The sequence below is a fragment of the Lissotriton helveticus genome, chromosome 7 (genome assembly GCF_964261635.1).
Source record: "Lissotriton helveticus chromosome 7, aLisHel1.1, whole genome shotgun sequence".
Lineage (NCBI taxonomy): Eukaryota > Metazoa > Chordata > Amphibia > Caudata > Salamandridae > Lissotriton > Lissotriton helveticus.
In genome coordinates, this window is record NC_136068.1 from 1,669,328,460 (window position 1) to 1,669,348,426 (window position 19,967).

Below are 19,967 nucleotides of genomic sequence, written 5' to 3' on the forward strand. Positions count from 1 at the left end.
GCATTGTCCCTTCACAAGAGACCCAATTCCTGGGATTCATGGTAAACACATTATCAGGAGAGTTAAAGTTACCAAAGGAAAAGATAAAGAAATTCAGGAAGGAGGTAAAAAAGATACTCTCTCTATAAACATTCCCCTTGAGACTTCTAGCGAGAATCCTGGGTCTCCTCTCCTCAACCATTCAGGCGATCTTCCCGGGCCCTCTTCACTACAGGGCCTTCAGAGACTCAAAGTGAAGGCTCTGAAAGCAACTCAGTCCTATACGCAGATGACCACCTTGGACATAGATTCGAGAGAAGAACGTTCTTGATGGCTGAAAAATGCAGAAGCTTGGAACGGAAAGGCCATTTTCGGGAAAACTCCAGACTTGATAATAGAGTCGGATTCGAGTCTTGAGGGTTGGGGCGCAACTTGCACCAACCTTTCTACAGAGGGGCGGTGGACACGCGAGGAGAAGAAACTACACATCAATTGCCTGGAACTTTTAGCTGGTTCCTTTGCAATTCGAAGCTTTACCCAGAAAACTATGAAATGTTCTCTAATGCTACGCATGGACAATGTCTCTGTGGTAAAATACGTCAACAAATTGGGAGGACCGCCTTCTTAAGGTCTGACCGAAATAGCGAACTTTTTCTGGGACTATTGCTTGAACAAGGGACTGTCAGTCACGGCGGAACACATACCGGGTTTGAACAACGGTGTAGCAGACTGTCTTTCCAGAAATTTCAGGGACTCCAGCAATTGGAAGTTGAACAGGGAGATATTCTTGAGCATTCAACAGCAGTGGGGCCCCTTCGGGACGGACCTCTTTGCAGACAGATTAAACACTCAGTTGGCGAAATATTTCAGTTGGAGACCGGACCCTCAGGCATCAGGAGTGGATGCCTTCCTCCAGAATTGGCAAAACTTAAAACCATATGCCATCCCGCTGTTTGTAATGCTCCCACGCCTCCTCTTACACACTTCAGAGTATGGTAGTGATAACCCCCCTCTGGAGGTCTCAAGCATGGTTCCCGGTAATCTTGGAGATGACCATGGATTTCCTGATCCTGATCCCATCTTTCAGTCGTCTTCTCCTGGGCCCTCAGGGCGAATCTCACCCCCTCCTAGACCAAGGCATCTTAGTCTTGACGACCTGGAAGATTTCAGGCGACAATGGCAAATCCCTGGCCTTTCGCACAATTCTTTCCAACTCATATCTGAATACTGGGCTTCTGGAACAAGGAAGGCATATCGATTGCCCTGGAACAAATGAGTTCGCTGATGTCTTCAAACAACATTATGATCCCGTTTCAACTGATTTAGTTCATGTAGTTAATTTCCTTTCAGAGCTTTTCGCTTCTGGCCTCAGTTACAGAACTATGTCTATAGGTCAGCAATAGCTGCAGGATACTCCTTAGTCCATGGTGTATCTGTTGGTCAAAGCCTCTTGACAAAAAAGATTATGAGAAGCATGCGTTTTTTCAATCCTCCAACCCCTAAATATTCAGCCTTGTGGGACGTGAGAAACATATTGCACCTTATCTCTTCATGGGGAGAGAATGATGTCCTCTCTCTCAAACGTATTTCTTATAAACTTACCGTCTTACTTTGTTTGGTCTCCTTTAGGCGAACTTCAGATGTTACGGGTTTGGATGTCACTAGCAGGGCCTTTCAGCCTGAGGGAGTTTGTTTTTAAAAAAAGGACCAAGACTATGTCTTCTTCTATCCTTTCTTTCCTGAGAATGAAAGTTTGTGTGTTGTCAAATGTCTTAAAGAATATGAAAACAGAACTGTTAACTTGAGAGGTACTGAAAAGCAACTCCTGATCTCCCATAGATCTCCTCATAAACCAGTTTCTTCTCGCACTCTCGCAAGAAGGGTGAAAAAAGTGATGAGTGAATGTGGTGTCGACATTTCTATTTTTGGTGCACACTCTCTTAGGGGTGCATCAGCTTCTAAAGATTTTATGTTTGGCGGTGAAAGTTGGAAATGGGATCCCTGGCTGGCCAGGGCTTTCGCCAAAGTCAGTCAGAGACCACCACTCCCAAGTCAGGGCAAGGGAGTTACACGCCAAGATAACCCCTGCTCACCCTCTAGGTAACGTGGCGCGAGCAGCAAGGCTAAACTTGGAGGCGATGTAAGTTAAGTATTTGCGCACGCACCCCAGCAACAACACCCAGGACCCACCACAAAGGAAACTCCACACAAGGTTATATAAAAATAGCCTTTGTATTACACCAAAACACATTAGATAAAACACACACTTTACAATGTGCCAGGGGCACGGGCAGGATTTACAGGGGATATGTACAAGACAGGGCCACCTGGACCACTGTCAGGAATCAGCACTTTTAGAAGTAACACTTAGTAAAAATAGCACTTAAAATGTAAAATTACTTTAGCACAAAATATAAAAATAGAGCACACAACCAGTAACTACTGGTAACCAGGACCTCACTAGCACCACCTGCACTAGGAGAAAAACAACCACGTAAGTATTACAGTACCTGTAGGGGTGTAAGAACATAACACATGATGCAATGCATAACATTCATGCAGAGGTGTAAGGAAGGAAAACACATGATGCATTATCAACACATTCAGAGGTACAGCGCAGCAGAACACAGGGTGCGTAAAACATACTACACATTGTACATTTCCTAACACCCAAAAGCAATAGGACATAGATCATAACAGCATCTAAACCTCAGTTAGCGCATAAATCACCTTTAGCGCAGAACTCACAAAGTCCAGGTTGCGCCACTTGCGCCAAGACCTAAACGTGGCAGCTGCCCACTACTTGCTGGGCAGCTGAGGGACAGAACAGGGGGCCTAAACGCTGCAGCTGGCACTAAGTGCTGCACAGCTGGGAAAAAGTTCAGGGGTGAACCTGCCAAATGGGCCAAGTCCAACACAACCCCCTTCCAGCCAAAACGCAGGGTAGGCAAATCACCACTGTGATGGACTTCCCTGCTTGGGGCAATAGAACACGAACGTGGGCCCGCACTGCAGGGACACCCTCCGGTTCTACGCCACGTTGATCCATAAGCCAAGCACATCCTAAAAAAAAAAACAGGGCCAACTAGGCTACCCCACTGGCACTCCTTAGTTGTCCACGGCTAGGACCAGGCCCTAGGCCACCCAGATACCACTGGTCCCTGCCAATCCACAGAGTGGGGGGTTGTAACTCCTGGCCTACACTAGCCAATCTCCACTCCCTTTCTCAGTGTAGTTCCAAACTACCACTGATCCTTCAACCTAGGGTCCGCACCCTCAGGCTGACCAGAGGTCACAGGCAAGAATGCCCAACCCTACATCTACTTCTGAAGCACCCTCCAGAACACAACTCTCCCACCAGTTTAGGACCTGACTTCCTCAGCAGCAGTGACCACGGTCAGACCACCACAAGAACGGTGTAGCGAGGCGTTGCACGTTGCGGTGCCCTCCAGTTGCGGTGCAGCCTATGGCTCGTTGACGGCGTCGAGACGACGTCGGTGAGCGCAGAGGCGGCGTTGCTCGAGGGGGACGTTGCTCAGTGCGGTGCCTACAGGACACCAGGGTGGTCATGACGGAGTCACAGCTCCCTTAACTGGTTTACCACCTGGGATTCAAATTCACCGGATGCACCGGGGTCAGACTCCCTCTGACCTCCTTCCAGAGTTCTGCACCCTCCCACTGTAGAACAGGGTCCCTCCACTTAAGGTAGGCCCCACCTGCTCTCAGGGTAGTACCACAACACTCAGCCAAGAACCCTAAAGATCCCTGCTAGGCCTGTACCACCCCTTCTGGGAAACACAGGGTCTCTTCACTTAAGATGAGCCCCACCTGTGTTCACAGGGGTACCCCTAGAAGACAAACCGGCCAGGACACTGGCTACAGTCGCCCTGCCGTCCAGGACAGGCAACACCTGACCCTGGCTCCCCAACCTAGGGACGCTCCCCATTGGTTAGATGCCTGGCGCACCAGGACTTCTACAAGTTGAAAACAAAAATCTAAGACTTTCTCTCCTCCTTCAGCAGCAAGGCAACCACTGCAGGTCAATACCCCATACAGCTTACCCGGTTCCTTCTCTTCAGGCAGGAGTCCCTTCTTGTAACTTCAGGACACTACGTACAGATGCCCTTACGTCCAGATCCGGAAACATTGGCTACTTGCTCCCCAACTGAGGGGCGTACCCCTTTGGTCAGATGCCTGGCGCACCAGGACTTCCTTGAGGGTGACACAACTAATGTGTCGTGTACAAGTCTGCCTGACACTCAGGACAGAAGTGGCATCACCATGGTCACTCCCTGGCGACACAACCCTTCTGGCTGGCCCCTGACCCACTGGCTCTTCCACTGGGGAACCTATCCCCCTCGCACCCCTCCATCTGGACTTCTGCACCCTCCCAACTGGAGCGGTACTGCCAGACACCAGAATTACTGGAACCCTGGTTACAGAGGTTCCACGTTCTCCAGACACTCTGGAAGATCCTCCTCAAATGACCTATTGGTACAGCCTAGGCCCCCGACCTGACGTTCCCTTCAGAAACATTCCAGGCCCTGACACTGGGTTTCGGGCACCTGGAGACATGCAGTCCCACCCACTCCTTCTCCTCTTGAGACAGGACGTGAGCCCCTACACCGAGACCTAGCTGGGCTACACTGAACCTCTTCCACCACGCTGGGCTGGAAGACACCTCAGACACTCCTTTTGGAATCACTCCATCCCCTATGCCTCTCTCCTCCCAGAACATTACCAACTCCAAAATTCTGTCTCTAAACAGACCACAGAAATCAAAAGCAGGCTCCATTGTCTGCAGACATTCTTGGGAAAAGTTTAACACACGGAACTTAGGTATCTGAACAAAACAAGAGTACACAAGCATTCAGCAAGCTCCCCATCCAGAGAACTCACAACACGTCCAGTGCCACACACCATTCATCCACACACACCCCTCCCCAGACTGGTAAGGCAGTTTCTACCACCCCTGACTTCTCAACCTGACCACACTTGACACAGGTACCATTACTCCAGGACAGGGACGGGGGACACATGCACTGGACACACTTATGCTGCCACCACTGGATCCCACCCTTCTGGTGAATCCAGAAAACACACTGCACTTAGGGGGATGATCTACCCTACTGAGCGAGGGACACCTAACTCAAAGTGCACAAGAAACACATTTCCACAGAAATGACATTTTCAGCAACCTTAACAAAATAATCCCCACAATATGATTTATCTAAAATGCAGAGCTTTCTAGTGCGGCCAGTTGCCACTTTGGTACAACGCGAACACAAATCCTTATCCTCACCGCTGCGTCCAATGTTGGAAATGGGATCCCTGGCTGGCCAGGGCTTTCGCCAAAGTCAGTCAGAGAGCACCACTCCCAAGTCAGGGCAAGGGAGTTACACGCCAAGATAACCCCTGCTCACCCTCTAGGTAACATGGCGCGAGCAGCAAGGCTAAACTTGGAGGCGATGTAAGTTAAGTATTTGCGCACGCACCCCAGCAACAACACCCAGGACCCACCACAAAGGAAACTCCACACAAGGTTATATAAAAATAGCCTTTGTATTACACCAAAACACATTAGATAAAACACACACTTTACAATGTGCCAGGGGCACGGGCAGAATTTACAGGGGATATGTACAAGACAGGGCCACCTGGACCACTGTCAGGAATCAGCACTTTTAGAAGTAACACTTAGTAAAAATAGCACTTAGAATGTAAAATTACTTTAGCACAAAATATAAAAATAGAGCACACAACCAGTAACTACTGGTAACCAGGACCTCACTAGCACCACCTGCACTAGGAGAAAAACAACCACCTAAGTATTACAGTACCTGTAGGGGTGTAAGAACATAACACATGATGCAATGCATAACATTCATTCAGAGGTGTAAGGAAGGAAAACACATGATGCATTATCAACACATTCAGAGGAGCAGCGCAGCAGAACACAGGGTGCGCAAAACATACTACACATTGTACATTTCCTAACACCCAAAAGCAATAGGACATAGATCATAACAGCATCTAAACCTCAGTTAGCGCATAAATCATCTTTACCGCAGAACTCACAAAGTCCAGGTTGCGCCACTTGCTCCAAGACCTAAATGTGGCAGCTGCCCACTACTTGCTGGGCAGCTGAGGGACAGAACAGGGGGCCTAAACGCTGCAGCTGGCACTAAGTGCTGCACAGCTGGGAAAAGGCCAGGGATGAAGGAGTGCGCCTCACTCCTAAAGTCCAGAGTACATGTCCCTAAAAACAAAATACCTAAATGGTGCTGCCCACTAATTGCTGGGCAGCTGGGGAACAACTCTCGCCTGGGGCTCTCACTAGCCCCTCAGGAACACTGTGCCCCATTGAGCCATCTGGCTCTCGAAATAACTGGCACTTGAGCCTCTCTGGGCTCGTAAAACAAGAATTCCCCCTGAGCCTCTCGGGCTCTCAAAGAACGTTGGAGCCTCTCAGGGCTCGTGAATAGGGTGGGGGCCTTCGCTGGAGTCCCCCCTCTGGGGACTCGATATGGCCAAACTAATCAACGAGCCTCTCGGGGCTCGTGGGCAAAAATGGGCGGAGTTCCTCTCGGGGGACTCAAAGGAAATTATGGCCCAAGAGCCTCTCGGGCTCGGAACACTGGCGGAGTCCCTCTCGGGGGACCCGAAATCACTTGAGGCCTCACGGGCCTCTTAACACAACCGGGCTCGCTCTGGAGGGGTGGGGCGGTCTTCTTCCGGTGCCCCTCCTCTCTCGCACTCACCGGGCTGGCTGCTGGGGCTCGGGCTCCTGTCTGCAGGCGGCAGTCTTCTTCCGGGGCTCCCTCCTGATCCTGGGAGCCCCGCAACCTTTCGGGCGGCTGTCTGCTGGTCCACCGGTGCTCCCAACAGCTCACGGGAGCCCGGGCAGCAGGCGGCCATCCTTCTCTGCCGGCGGAGCGGGCAGCCAATCACAGTGCAGCGGCGGGCGGGACTTCCCCGCAAAACCGGAAGTCCCGCCCCGAGTCAGGCACCGTAGTGCCTGGCTTCCTGTTTTGCGGCGCTCGGGCCGCGGCGGTGAATCTCGGGGGCATTGAAGAGGGGTGGCCTCCCTCGAGAGATTAAATAATAAGCAATCAAGCCAGGTAGGCACTCGCTGGGGCCCAGGGGCCCTTCTCAGAACGGGGAAAATGCCGGGTGGGCACCGGCTCGAATAAACAGCGCTCCCAAGCGCTGTGGGCAGAAATACAGCGCTTCCAGCGCTATATGCAGGATAAAGCGCTCCCAAGCGCTAGGACGGAAAATACAGCGCTCCCAGGCGCTAGGAAGGCACAGACAGCAACAAAGTCCTTTGGCAATCCAGCATCTCAGCAGTCCAGGGGCTGGGCAGGGCTGAGGGAGGCCAGGCTTTCCCCGAGCCCAAGCAGCAGCACGCCCCTGGCAAGATTCAAGTTGGGAACAAGAACATTTGACAAGAGGTCACAGCCTCCTTTTATACAGAGCAATCCTTTGTCCAAAGGTGCAGGGTGGGGGAAGAACCAGTTGCAGCTGGTCTGGGAGTACTGTTGATGGGCTCAACCACCCTCTCTATTCACTGGCAGGGCTTGGGTCATTAGACGAACCACAGGGGGGCGGAGCCAGTATTGTCAGGGGAAAACCCAGCCTCATTCAGGACACAGGTACACTCCTCCCCAGCCATCAGCATGCTAATCTCACACTCACCACCGGGCAGACCCATCCAGACTTCCTGGAGCCTGGCATGCCAGCCAGCTCCAGCCAATCACGCTCCAGCACCCTCACTGCATACACACATCAAGGTCCAGAAGTAGCACTTCCCCACTAGATACATACATGCCGCATACACCATCTCGCAGCATTCACTCTCACGAGTTCACACATACCAAACTCGAGCCTGCACTCCCCACACATCAGGAACTACCAGGGACACACACATTCCCCATGCATTTCTATGGGAGGGCAGGCCTATCTCACTCCACGCACTCAGAGTGCGCACGCACTTTCCACTGGGACACAGTGAAAGTGCGCAGAAACCAAGACATCACTATTAATTATTTAATAACACCAGGCAAAAAGTTCAGGGGTGAACCTGCCAAACGGGCCAAGTCCAACAGTGAGCTACAAGGTATATTAAGAGACGCTGACTGGTCTAATGAAAGTATGTTTAAAAAGTGTTATTTTAGACCAATTAATAATGTGATTGACAATGTTCTCAATTCACTTTGAACTTGCATAATGTTGGCCTCCGTGTCATGCCATAAAATGTAGATTTTTCACAGCCTGCTGGGCAGAAAATCTGGATTTTATTAAAGACACGGAGGCTAATATTATCCCTCCACTAACTGACCCTCCCTAAGGGTTATATCTTTTAACCTTTTATGTCTCCTTCTTTTCAGAATAAGGCGATGGCTCGTTGGACGTCTTACTTCAAGTTTGAATTTTATTAACGTTATTCTATTGGTTCGCAGCATTGGACAAAGAAGGATGATGGCTGTGTGTTCATGAGCTATATACATCATCTAGAATGTTCACAAGTTCTATGTTCTCTTCATTGTTACTGCTGAGCTGTGGCAATAAAGGAGATTTTGCATAATATTAGCCTCCGTGTCTTTAATAAAATCCAGATTTTCTGCCCAGAAGGCTGTGAAAAATCTAAATTTTCTTGAGATCATGTCCATTGTACTGTTTATATCCGATTTGGCTTTGTTCGGAGGGTCCGAAATCGTTCGTTCGGCTTTTAACTATTTGAATTGAGCTCTGGTTTCTTTGTCTGTTATCTTGCTCCGATGCCAGGGACTTATGGCAGTGATAAATGAAAGTTGACTCTCACAGTGTGCTGGTGAATATTATCAATTCAAAATGAGAAAACCTCTCTTAACACCTGTACTCAGAGGGGTTGGGTAGGACCCTATGTAGAGGTCTGCGCAAAATTCGTACCATAGAGATTGATGAGCTCACTCTTAGATTCCTCCCCCCATTAGGTGCGTTGCTAAGTAACCTTAATGTGTTGGACTAAGCACACTTTGCAGTGGTATTATTGACTTATTTAGTACTTTTCCCCAGGGGTGGTAAGTGCAAGTCTGTCACTGTATGAAGTTAGAGGCTGTGTGGACAGCAATGATATAGTCAAAAAAGAATAGTGAAGAACTTGCAAAATTTAAGTGAGTTTGCTTAGCAGCGGAGACAATACAGGCATATATGTAGCTGGCTCAGGAGAAGTCAAGTCATAGAACACAGCACAAGTTTGGTACAAAACCAGCAAGCCAGTTGTTTCAGTTTGTCCTACAGCTAGTTAATAGTACAAACATAAAGACACAAGTACCACCGGTGCACAACTAATTGCAGAACTTTGTTTCCTCTAGCGTATCAACTTGTGTCTACACTGAAGACATGGCACACAATAGACTGAAGGCAGGTAAACACGCGCATATGTCCAGGCGCACTCCCTCTCTCCTGATTACAGTGGATGCACCACCATTTTGGTAGCGATTTTCTTTCTACTCGGTGCGTGCAAATTATTCCTGGCAGATTGTACTGGCGGAGGTGTGGGTAGAGGTGTGGGAAACAGCATATGCAGCATATGTATAGAAGGGCTAGCGCTGCCTTATTGTGGGACGGCTTTATGTTGTGGCGATGAGTGATAGCGAATACCGTGTCGGCAGACCAGGTCACATGGGCGCAATTGCAGGGTCAGGCAAGACATAGTTGGTCGTGCAATCTCTATGCTCTGTATTAATGTATTGTCTGTAGAGGATTGTGGGTTTATAGGGGAATAGGGTGGGAAATAATTTAACTGTAATTAATTACATATTAAAATACTTTTTGTCTATAGATAATTAATTTACTGTTAATTAATTATTAATTGGTCATAATTCTTATTAATAATTCGATTTTGTTATTGAAAATGTATTCGTTGTTAATGAATTATGAATATGGAATTAATTTTTAATAGCTAATATTTATTTGTATGTCTAATTAATTAATGATTACATAATATTACATTGGTAATTCATTTTAATTAATGTTTTATTTGTATTGATATTTAATTTATTTTTATTAATATATTTAATCATTACTTTCCCTACTGTTAAACTCACGGCAGTGGGAATGGTAATTTGTACCCCTACTCTATCCAACGCTTTCCCTACTGTCGCACTCTCTGGAGAGGGAATAGTAATTTTTACCCTTACGCTATCCAACGCTTTCCCTACTTTTGCACTCTCTGGAGTGGGAATAGTCATTTTTACCCTCCCGCTATCCAACGCTTTCCCTACTGTTGCACTCACTGGAGTGGGAATAGTAATTTTACCCCTACGCTATCCAACGTTTTCCCTACTGCTGCACTCTCTGGAGTGGGAATAGTAAGTTTTACCCTCACGCTATTCAACGCTTTCCCTACTGTTGCAATCTCTGGAGTGGGAATAGTAATTTTAACCCCTACACTATCCAACGCTTTCCCTAATTTTGCACTCTCTGGAGTGGGATTAGTAATTTTTACTCTCCCGCTATCCGATGCTTTCCCTACTGTTGCACTCGAAGGAGTGGGAATGGTAATTTGTACTCCTACGCTATCCAACGCTTTCCCTACTGTTTCTTTTAACTTAAAATAATTATTTACAATTTTTAAGGTTATTTAAGTATTTTTAAGGATGTTTTAGGTAATTATATTTATTATTTCATTAGTTTTAAATAAGTTTTAAGACATTTAAAAAAATTCGATATTTTGACTAATTATATTTTTATTAACTATATTTTTGATTCAATATTTTTGTACTTACCTGTTTGTTGATAGGACTTCGATATTTTTGCATTCTATATTTTGTCATCGATATTTTGGTAATTCTATATGTTTGTATTCAATATTATGTCAGTGATCCGAAAATGGGCTGAAAACAAGGGGGGGGAGGGTTGTGAAGCCCAAACTCCTCTAAGGGTGAAGAGTTCATGTTTTCTGGGACTGATTTTGCCACATCTGAGTTGTGGGTCACAGAGTGAGTGCCAGTGGTTCACAAGGCAAGATAGGTGTCACAGATGCAACCCCTTGTGACCCCTTAATGATGTCCATGCATAAAAGTAAAAAGCCTCAAAAGTGTTCTCTTATGAAATTAGAATTGGAATAATGTGTCAGACGGGCATCAAAGAGCTGCAGTTTTGAGATGTTTTGCTATTAAATATGCACAAATTCAGTCGATCTCATTTCAATTTGTCAAATAATGTGATGCCCAAAGAACTTCCTTAATAATTGGTTCTTCTATCTTGAAATTTGCTAATTCACCAACACTTACAAGATTTACACCAGAAAAAAAAAAAATTTGGAAGGAAAGGAATTGTGACCAATTATAGTGCACATGGAAGGCAAGACAACTACAGAGAAGGCCAGGAAATTGCTCAAAAACTGAACAATATATGTGGAAGATTCAAAACTTGCAAACTCTCAAAAAATTAAGACGCACGCCTGTCATTGTGTATTTGTAAAGGAGAACTATGTCCCAAACTCATGAGCTTCAGTAAAATGTAAATTTCATAAAAAGGATAATAATCTGAAATAAAAATAGGGCAATATCGTAGGCAAAATTAAAGGACAGTTAATGAGGGAGGATGAAGAATGCCAATTGTTTTAATGCAAAAAAAGCATAGAGCACATGCTTGAAATTAAATAAACAGTTAGAAGCTTGAAATCAACAGTTTCAAGAATTTTTCAAACTCAAAATGATAGGCCTAACAATGTGAACATCTAAACGGACATAGCACTATTTGAAATGCCTTCTGCGACCAATAAAATGACAATACTATGTGCTCTCACCTCCATAAACACATCAGTCAGAAAATTAGAACAATCCTTGTAGTAAAGATCATAGTGTGGATTGAGGCAGTACATTGCTAAGCAACCATTGGGCTTAAGGACGCGATCTGCTTCTCTAAAGAATTCCTCAGAGTTGAACCAATGGGCAGCAACTGATGCAGTGATCAGGTCCACACTGCTATCTTCAAATGGGAGGTGCTCTGCTGCGGCAACCCTAAAATATAAGATAAGAAGTCAGATTTACCTAGAAAATGCATGTAATTCTTGGTCTTTGAGAGAAATGTCAATGTAATATCAGACAACCTGCCTTTACTTCAGCTAACAGCATTAAGACTTGCATCATCATCCAAAACCATGAGAAAGCAATTCTCCCTTGCATCAAATATCTAAGGAAAGCATATGTCTAAAATAAAAATGCATCTTAGATACAAAGTCTAGAAATTATTGGTGACATTATTGATGAAAATGATTTTTTTAAGGAATCTGTTTAATGAGCATGTTCTATAGTTAGTATATCAATATGAAAGTGGTGAACAATGTTGATGAACATAGTTGAATGTCACTCATGCCTAATTATAATTCTATCTGAAATGTCCTCTCAGAGAACTAGGGGCCAGATGTACGACCTACCAATTTGGGAGCCGCAAATTGAGTCGCATTTGCGACTCGCAAATTGGGTTGCACAATCTGAGTCTGAGACACTGTTTGTGATTCCCAATGGGGTCGCAAATTGCATGCTTCATGCATATTAATGAGGCTGTCACAATTTGCGACCCCATTAAGAAAGGCTGGCACTCCCAGGGATGGTGGCCTTCTGGGCTCAGCAGACCACCATGGCTGGGACTGCTATTAAATAAAGCAGTTAAAAAAAATGCAGCCTGTTTTCTTTAAAGGAAAATGGGGTGCATTTAAAAAGTAAAAAGAAACCTTTCCACTTTAATTATTTAAGCGCATTCAGTGGTCTGTGGGACCACTGCCTGTCCTTAAAAAATACTGCCATTCACAAAGGGGAAGGGGTCCCTTAGCGAGTGGTGTACCACGCTTCTGTGATGAGTGGCAAACTGCAACTGTTTTGCGACCTCAACTGCAGTCGCAAAACGGTCATACATAGCTTCAGGAGTCACGTCTGTTGGATGACACGTATTATAACTGTGAGACGATGGAATCTTTTCCTGCTATTGATGGTGACACCCTTTCTAAACTGTTTGTTCGGGTCAAATCGGGTTCACCAGACGATATCTGTCCCCCGCACATCCTGAGAGAGGTCGGCACTGCCATTCCTGAAGGTATACTACCTCTGTTAAATAGTTCTCTCTTACAGGGTAAAGTCCCTGATAATCTTAAAAAGGCTTTACTTATTCCCCTTATTAAGAAAGTAGGAGCTGACTCCCTTGACCCGTTAAATTACAGGCCCATTTCATTGCTGCCGTACTGTTCGAAACTATTGGAGGCACATGTTTGTGCTAACATGTCCAAATTTATTGAGGAAATAGATTATCTTGAATTTAATCAGGCTGGCTTCCGTTCTTGCCATTCGACCGAAGCAGTCATCCTGGCGGTACAAAATACCCTGAGGCGGAATGCGGATAACGGGACTCATCAGGCCCTGGTCTTACTGGACCTTTCGGCAGCGTTCGACACGGTTGACTATACCATCTTGGTCAACCGTGTCGAACAGGCTGGCCTTAGGGGACCTGCATTGAGCTGGATCCGCTCATTCATCACGGGCCGCACCCAATCCGTAAGGCTGGGCCCTTTTACTGCTCCCACTACTCCCACCACTTGTGGAGTACCTCAGGGCTCATCTTTGTCACCTCTACTTTTTAATTTGTATCTCCGCCCGCTATTGTACTCCCTAAGAAAGGCGAAAGTTACCATCTTTAACTACACGGATGACCTACAACTCATCTTTCCTTTGAACACTAGGGACTCGGTGGAGGAATTCCAAAACACCATGGCACACATTCAGGTTTGGATGAGTTGTAACCATCTGAAACTTAATCCAGGCAAGACCGAACTGGTCTTGCCTGGACAGAGTGTGTTAAGTTGGAGCCCATGCTTTTGGCCATCTAGCATGGGGGCCCCACCGGTTAGATCGTCCTCAGTTAAAAGTTTGGGTGTACTAATTAGCGAAGATCTTTCTTTGAAAAGACAAGTAGGCGCGGTGGTGTCTTCTAGTTTTTTTCAGTTAAAAAAGATAAGAAAAATTGCCTGCTTTCTCTCACAGGCTGCCCTTATTCAAGTCATAATTGCTTTGGTCCTGTCCCGGTTGCATTTCTCCAATAGTCTCTATTTGGGGCTTCAAATTGGAGAGTTAAAACGTCTTCAGAGGGTCCAGAATCAAGCTGCTAGACTGATTCTGGGACTCTCAAACAGACACTCCATTAGACCTGGGTTGCAGCACTTACACTGGCTTCCTGTTGCGCAGCGTGTGGCATTTAAAACAGGTTGCATCCTTTTTAAATCCCTACAAGACGCTGGCCCTAAATTTATAAAAGATCTGTTTTTCAGATATGCTCCCTCCCGCAACCTACGTTCCGCTCAAAAATCTCTACTGACTGTTCCCTCCTATAAAAGGAAGCGCTTAGGTGGTTGCTGTTTTGACCATCTGGCGGCCACCTTCTGGAACTCTCTTCCCTTGCAGTTGAAATTGAGCGACAACCTTCTTAATTTTAGACACTCCCTTAAAACTTGGTTATTTTCGCAGGCCTATTGCTGAGACCATTACTGCTCTCATTTTTAACTGTTGTGTTGTGTTCCCTTCTATAGCGCCATGAAGCCCCTGGGCGTACGAGCGCTTAATAAATATATATTAACATAACATAACATAACATAACTATTAGGAAGGAACGCCCTTGGAACGCCCCTTCCTAATAGCGAGTCGTTAATCCTATTTTGCTAGTAACAAATTGATTTGCGACTCGCAAAATAGGATTAGTAGGATTAGTACATGGGCCCCACATTTTTTGCGGTCTCAAACGGGTCTAAAACCCAATTGCGCCAGCAAAAAACACTAGTACATCTGGCCCTAGGTTGTCACCAGGGAATTGTCATCTGTGTCTGCTGTGACCTTGGGTCTAGGCCATTCTCTGCTTCCAGTGCTTTTGTCCTCAGTGAATGCTGTCTAAAACTCTTCGAACAGACCAAAACTATGACCATGTGTATCCTGTCTGATATGATTGGCCCACCTACATATGTGGGAGTGTATTTTTGATGGCAGAATTTAATCCAATGCAAATGTCTGGAAGCATTGTTTAAAGGCATCCCATAGTCCTGAATGACATTATTACTGAAATATTCTTAAATTTATGTGTGGAATTCACCTTTCAGGACAGGATCCCGTAGTTTGGACGAGAACAATATCCACTCATTCATGTTTCGGAGCCTGCTTTGCCAAATGATTTCACTCACCACAGAAACAAGGGGGTTCATTAGTATTGCGGGCGGACTTTGTCTGCCCGCCATACCCCCGGGAAAAGGGACCGCCCGGTATGGGTGGGGCGGTCCCACACATCCCATTAGGATGCGCCTGCCACACTGGTGGGCGCATCCCACATTTCTGACATTGCAGCGGGCGGTGCTGAAAGCCGCAATGCCAGAAATGCAAGTTGTGCATTTGACTGTACAACGTGACAGGCGCCACAGGATGCACCCCCACCCCCCAGAATCCCTGGGATTCTGCTAAGGGCCCCCAATGCTGAGAACTGCATGCCTTTCCGTGGCGACGTTGCCGCTACGGAAAGGCATGTCCCCGCATGTATGCTAATATGGATGGCGGTGTCTACCAGAGACCGCCACCCTATTAACAGCTTTTCTGCCCGGTCGACTCTTTGACCGGGCGGATAACCTGTGAATGGTCTTTCCGTCCGCCGGAGTCCCCCCACCATAATGTGGTGGGGAAAATTTACATGCGGGTGGGGGAACATGTCGGGCAGATCGCCACCGCCATGCGGGTGGTGGCAATCCGCCCAACATACTAATGGGGTCCTAGGTCTTATGTGAGCACTGGACTAATCTTTGACTGCATGCTTATTGCAATGAAAGCACTACCTATCCATATTTAATTGATTCTCCAGTATATTCTATTAACGTTCAAGAAGCACATGTAGTCTAAATTGATTCTTATTCTGCTAACGTCAGGCATCATGTAGGCCCATTTCACATATTATATGTTTTTGGAGAAGACTCATGAGTTTTGCATCCCCATGCTTGTTCTACATTTTTTAGGGTCCTGTACTGCATTAAGATGTCCAAAAAGGATAATATCTCATTTAGCAAATTCAGTTATAGAACCATGAAAAGGCATAGAAAATGATCCTGGCCAACATGAAGTGTTTAGACTTTTCCTATTTGTTAATTTATTCACCGCTAGTTGGCCTTTCACCATTATTATCTTGTCCCTTCTAATGTCACTCAAGACAAAAACAGAGATCTGCTTATGAGCCAGGCAATATTATGTCTGTTTTGCAGAGTAATAAGCTATTGGTTTTTGATTGTGCTGAAATTGTGCCTCTTCTGCTTTTAGGTGAGTTTCTTTGATAGATATATTTAATAGATGTATTTAATAAAGGAACTAACTCCATACTTCTGCTCTTTTGTTAGTGGATTTTAATTCCTTAACAATCAATGAAATCACTTTAAGCATTTCCAATCTTTTCTGAACGGGTCATTATATACAGGTCTCCCGAATAGTGACAGATTTCTTTTGTCTAATGCTGTCCACAATTCTGTCTCTTTACCCTGGTGTGTGAGGTGAGAGTGTGTGTTGTTGTAGTGTAGGTCAGTAATCCTTTTAACGATTCCCCAACATTTAAAAACAAAATAACACTTGTAAATATGTAAACAATGCAGTTGGCAAGTATTTTCAACATTAATGTGCTGTTTCCACTAGGTGGCTTTCCCTTTCAAGGACCTGAGCTTCTTGAACTCATTGTTGCTCTATTGAATGAACTCTGTCCAGATATATTTGTATTCAATCATTGTGTAGAAGATTAGCCATGAAAATGATAATAATCTGAGTTTTTCACTGGCCGTTGATTCTAATGCAGTTAGCTGTTCTGCTACCTTATTTTTCTTCTAATTGTTGATATTTAGCTTCTGTTTCAATGACTACTTCACTCTGTTTCTAAATTATATCTAATTTGGCAATCAGTTTGCATAGATCTGTATGCAGATCACTCGGTTCCTTTGCCCAGTCTAATTTGATGTACTATCTTAGTAAAGTATTAAATGTTTGTAACTTTCTATCGTGTGAATTTGTAAGAGTTGTGTTTTCTGCTGGGTTTATGACTGTTTCGTGAGTCAATTGATCTGTTAGGACAGGTATCTCATCTGGTTGTCCAAAAATCTCAAATAAAGTCAACACTTTCTTATGTGTATGTTTACCTGATGGCATCAGCTAACTCTCACTTCAGGAATTATCTAGTTAACCCCACTTCTCTTCATGCCTGATGTTAAACTACTACAGAAAAACAGAGCCACTGAAAAAGGAGAAGGAGCACTAATCTATTCAACAGAAATTACCTGCTGAGCAATACCTAACAAAACGTATACATCATTTGAGTACATTGGTGCAGAGTGCCTGATTAATCTGAACAACTATTTCAACAAACTTATGCCCACTCATGAGCCAATCATCTTGGAAGAAATCCTTGACAAAGATTTACATCTGCAATTCAAAGTTCAATCTACTAACCTGACTTCAAACTAGCTTTGTGAAGCATAGAAAATGTAAGCGTTCTTGGTTTCTGCCAAATTGCCTCTTGAACAACATAGTCTGGAAGCCATATCCTGGACTTGATGCTAACATTCAATATCAAATCCACAAGCTCTGGGGTATAAACACCATATACATATAAATATTCACTGAGAAAACCACAGGTTTCAGTGACTTTATTGTTAATTGGACATTTCACTCTTAGTTAGTTGAGCTAACTATAACTCGTGCCCGGCAATGCACTGTGGATGACGTCACATATTACATCATTCATGACATGGTCAGTGACATCACTAATGACATCTCAAATGACATCACTGAAGACATCATCCTTTGACAGTGTATTTCTATAAATTGTAAATGTTAAAAAAAAATATATATATATATATATATATATTCACTGAAAAAACCATAGGTTATAGACCATATATAGTTAGGAATTAGCATTTAAAAAACCTTATTTTACTCACACAAAACCATTGAAATTCCATATATAGTTAGTTGCACTAACTATATATTGCGCACCCGCAATCCACTGCTGATGATGTCACATATTACATCATTCATGACATGGTCAGTGACATCACTGATGACAACATCCAGTGACTATGTTTCTGTAAAGTTAAAATATGTCTTACATATTGAAGAATGAGTGGATGTATAAGTGTCTGGACGAAGGATTTAGTAGGTGCATGACTGAATGTATGAGTGAGTGATTAAATGTGTCTCACTGAGTGCATGGGTTAGTGACTAAACTGTCTTAATTTGTGCATCATTATGTCTGTTGTTCTGTAAACTGCTGCATGTGTTGATCAGTAGCTATATGAGTAACTATATGGGTTATTGATTGATTGCCCAAGTATTTGCATGGGAGACTGAGTGTGTGTGTGGCTGGATGGGAGGTGTGTGACTCTGTACAGATCAATGTGTACTTGTATCAATGATTGTATAAGAGAGTAAGTATGTGTTAGTATATGGTTGAAAACGTAAGGTGCTCTATGTTTAACTGTATAGAGTAGAAAATGGAAGTGTGATTGATTCTTTACAGGACTGACTAGGTGTGTGAGTAACTCCATGGATGAGTGGCAGAGTGTGAGTGTCTGTATAGGTGTATGAGTGCATATGATTGTGTTGTAAACATGAGTGATTGTATGTATGAATGATTGTATGGGTGAATGAGTGAATGTGTGTGTAGACGTAGGAATCAGTGAGTACGTATGTAGTAACTAGTATTGGTGTGTCAATGGTTTCAAAAATTATACTCTGTTTTTAACACTGGGTGAAACAGAGGTTATATTAAAATGTGAGGAGATGCATTGTATTGTCACATGAATGATATCATCAGTGATGTGGTCATTGATGTCAAATGAGATGTCATCAGTGATGTCATTTGAGATGTCATCAGTGATGTCATCAGTGATGTCACTGACCATGTCATGAATGATGTAATATGTGACATCATCAGCAGTGGATTGCGGGTGCGCAATATATAGTTAGTGCAACTAACTATATATGGAATTTCAATGGTTTTGTGTGAGTAAAATAAGGTTTTTTAAATGCTAATTCCTAACTATATATGGTCTATAACCTATGGTTTTTTCAGTGAATTTTCAAGGTTTTGTAAATGCTAATTCCTAACTATATATGGTCTATAACCTATGGTTTTTTCAGTGAATTTCAATGGTTTTTTAATAGCAAATATCATAAGCTGTCGAATGTCAAGTACGTGGTAAGAATTTTTTTTTTCGTGTTTATGCACACTGATCTGCTTTGATTGCTGCCCCCCACCCCTCATTTCTATTAGGAGTACTCTCTCTTTGCAGATAGTGAAGGGTAGTTAACGCAGCCCTTTCCCCCTTTGTAATCCGTCGTGCCTGCTTCTCTCTCCATTTGATTGATTGTTCTCTTTGGTTCATTCTCTATTTACAAACAAGCACAGAGTCGCAATACTCTGTTTAGTCTTTGCAGATAGCGAAAAATCGTGTAAAAAAACAAAAGGAATCGAGCAAAATCAGTAGGCCACTAATGGGATCTCTTTTTGACCTCGCTAAAATAGAAACATTAGGAACAACCTGTTGAAAATAGCAATGCGTATGTACATAAGCGGCGTTCATTTGTGTTCACAGTACCCCTTGTTGATTGTTTCAATCGAGCATTGAATTGTTCGATGTTAATTCTCTTAAGGATCTTCTCTACCTGCAAACGAGGAAGAATAGGAATATTCTCTCTCCCTTTGCAGATAGTGAAGGGTAGGTAACGCAAGCCTTTAACACGTCGTACCTATTTCATTCCTCATTGATTGATTGATTGTCCGAACATTGACTGTTTGGGAATTAGTTCTTTTTGGAGGTATTCCCTGTTTGCAAATAAACGTAGGAAAATCTTTGCAAGTAGTGAAAGGGTACGTAATGCGGACCTTTCTCCCCCGTTGTAATCTATCATGCCTATCCCCACTGATTGATGCACCTGTTTCAC

General features: G+C 44.3%; 1 protein-coding gene across 2 annotated transcripts in view; it reads right to left on the reverse strand.

Moving 5' to 3' along the window:
• Nucleotides 1-19,967, reverse strand: part of LOC144767607 (putative methyltransferase DDB_G0268948) — a 652,594-nt gene that overhangs the window by 351,611 nt on the left and 281,016 nt on the right. For both annotated transcript variants that reach the window (XM_078651010.1, XM_078651008.1), the window contains exon 4: nt 11,777-11,990. In XM_078651010.1, coding sequence (XP_078507136.1) covers nt 11,777-11,990 — 214 coding nt within the window. The remainder of the gene's footprint in view (nt 1-11,776; nt 11,991-19,967) is intronic.